The sequence below is a fragment of the Mus pahari genome, unplaced genomic scaffold, assembly GCF_900095145.1.
Source record: "Mus pahari unplaced genomic scaffold, PAHARI_EIJ_v1.1 scaffold_8855_1, whole genome shotgun sequence".
Taxonomy (NCBI): domain Eukaryota; kingdom Metazoa; phylum Chordata; class Mammalia; order Rodentia; family Muridae; genus Mus; species Mus pahari.
Window position 1 is genome coordinate 42,551 of NW_018393795.1, and position 1,655 is coordinate 44,205.

The window sequence follows — 1,655 nt, forward strand, 5'->3', positions numbered from 1 at the left end:
GGGCGGGGTCGGGGAGAGACAGAGAGAGGATGACGTCAGACCCAGTTCTGCTATCCCCGACCCCGCCCCTCATGAATATTCATGAGGTCCCCGGTGCCCCGCCCACCTGGGCTCCCTCTGGGGAGGACGTCGTGAATATTCATGAGGACGATGATGACGACGCAGGAGCCCCGCCCCCTGAGCGTGCGGCCCCGATGCCGGAAGGGGCGACTTGAATATTCATGAGGCCTCATGAATATTCATAAACTCAGGGCCCGGCCAGCGTCGCGGCGGGTCATGAATATTAATGAGCTCGGATGAATACGCAGGCGCCGGCCCCGCCCCAGGCGACCACGAGCATCCGCGAGGGCCTCTTTGAATGTTAATGAGGTGGCTATGAATATTGATGAGGCCACAGACGTGAATATTCATGAGCCCCGCCCCGCTCTCCGGTTCTCAGGCCCGGGGCCGGCGACGAATATTAACGAGGCCCTGATGAATATTCACGAGCCCCGCCCCGCCCACCGCGCCCCCAGCTCCCGCGTAGCCACGAGGCCGCATGACTATGGATGACCCCGACCCCCGACCCCTCCCACAGCCCCCACCGTGAATATTCATGAGCCGGGACGTGCATGCGTGAGCCCGCCCCCTCGGCTTTGCACCATCATGAATATTAATTAGGCCTCATGAATATTCATAAACTCGCAGGCAGGACAGGGACAGCGGCACAGCTCATGAATATTCATGAGGCCCCGATGAATACGCGTCGGCCGCGCCCGCCCTCTCCGCCCTCGGGCTCCCGCACAGGAACGAGGTCACAGCCGGGCGGGTCATGAATATTAATGAGCTCCGATGAATATTCATGAGCCTCCCCTGAGCCCGAGCTCTCGGCCCCAGGCGGCCACGAACATCAACACCAGGGCTGTGAATATCAATGAGCTACTCATGAATATTAATGCGGCAGTCAAGAATATTAATGAGTTAGCCATGAATGTTGATGACTTAGTCATGAATATTAATGAGTCAGCTACGAACACTAATGAGTCAGTGATGAATATTAATGAGACAGCAATGAATATTAACGAGCTAGTCATAAATATTAATGAGCTGCTAATGAATATCAATGAGCCAGTCACGGATGTTAATGAGGTAGCTATGAATAGGAATGAGTTAGTCATGAATATTAATGAGGTGCCAATGAATATTAATGAGCCCGCTCCCGACTCCGGGTCTCTCAGGCCGGGGATGATCACCTGCGCGTGGGACCCGCCCCCCGCATGCATATTCATGAGCCGCCCCGCCCACTCCCGCCTCACGAACACTCACGACCTGGGCCCTCCCCATGGCCCTCGGGGCCCCGCCCTCTGACCCCACACCTGACCCCTGGACGCAAAGCTTCGACGCCGCGACCTTCACCGTGACCCCGCGACCCCGCGCCGCCGCCGCCGCTCACCCACCCGGTCTTGGCGAAGTTGGTCCAGTAGGTCATGACGACGGCGCTGAGCATGACGTCGTTGCGCGAGAAGTTGCAGCCGAAGACGTCGCCGCCGACCCCGCCCGCGGCCGCCATGGGGACCCCGAAGACGTACGGGACCTCGTCGCCGTGGGCCGCGTCCGCCCAGGCGGGCCGGGCCTCCTCGCCGCCCGGGACCCCGCCGTCCGCGCCGCCGAACCCG

General features: G+C 60.1%; 1 protein-coding gene across 1 annotated transcript in view; it reads right to left on the bottom strand.

Moving 5' to 3' along the window:
- LOC115063373 (neuroligin 4-like) overlaps positions 1-1,655 on the bottom strand; it is a 5,788-nt gene that overhangs the window by 1,237 nt on the left and 2,896 nt on the right. Inside the window, exon 4 of the mRNA XM_029534767.1 lies at positions 1,356-1,652. Coding sequence (XP_029390627.1) covers positions 1,356-1,652 — 297 coding nt within the window. The remainder of the gene's footprint in view (positions 1-1,355; positions 1,653-1,655) is intronic.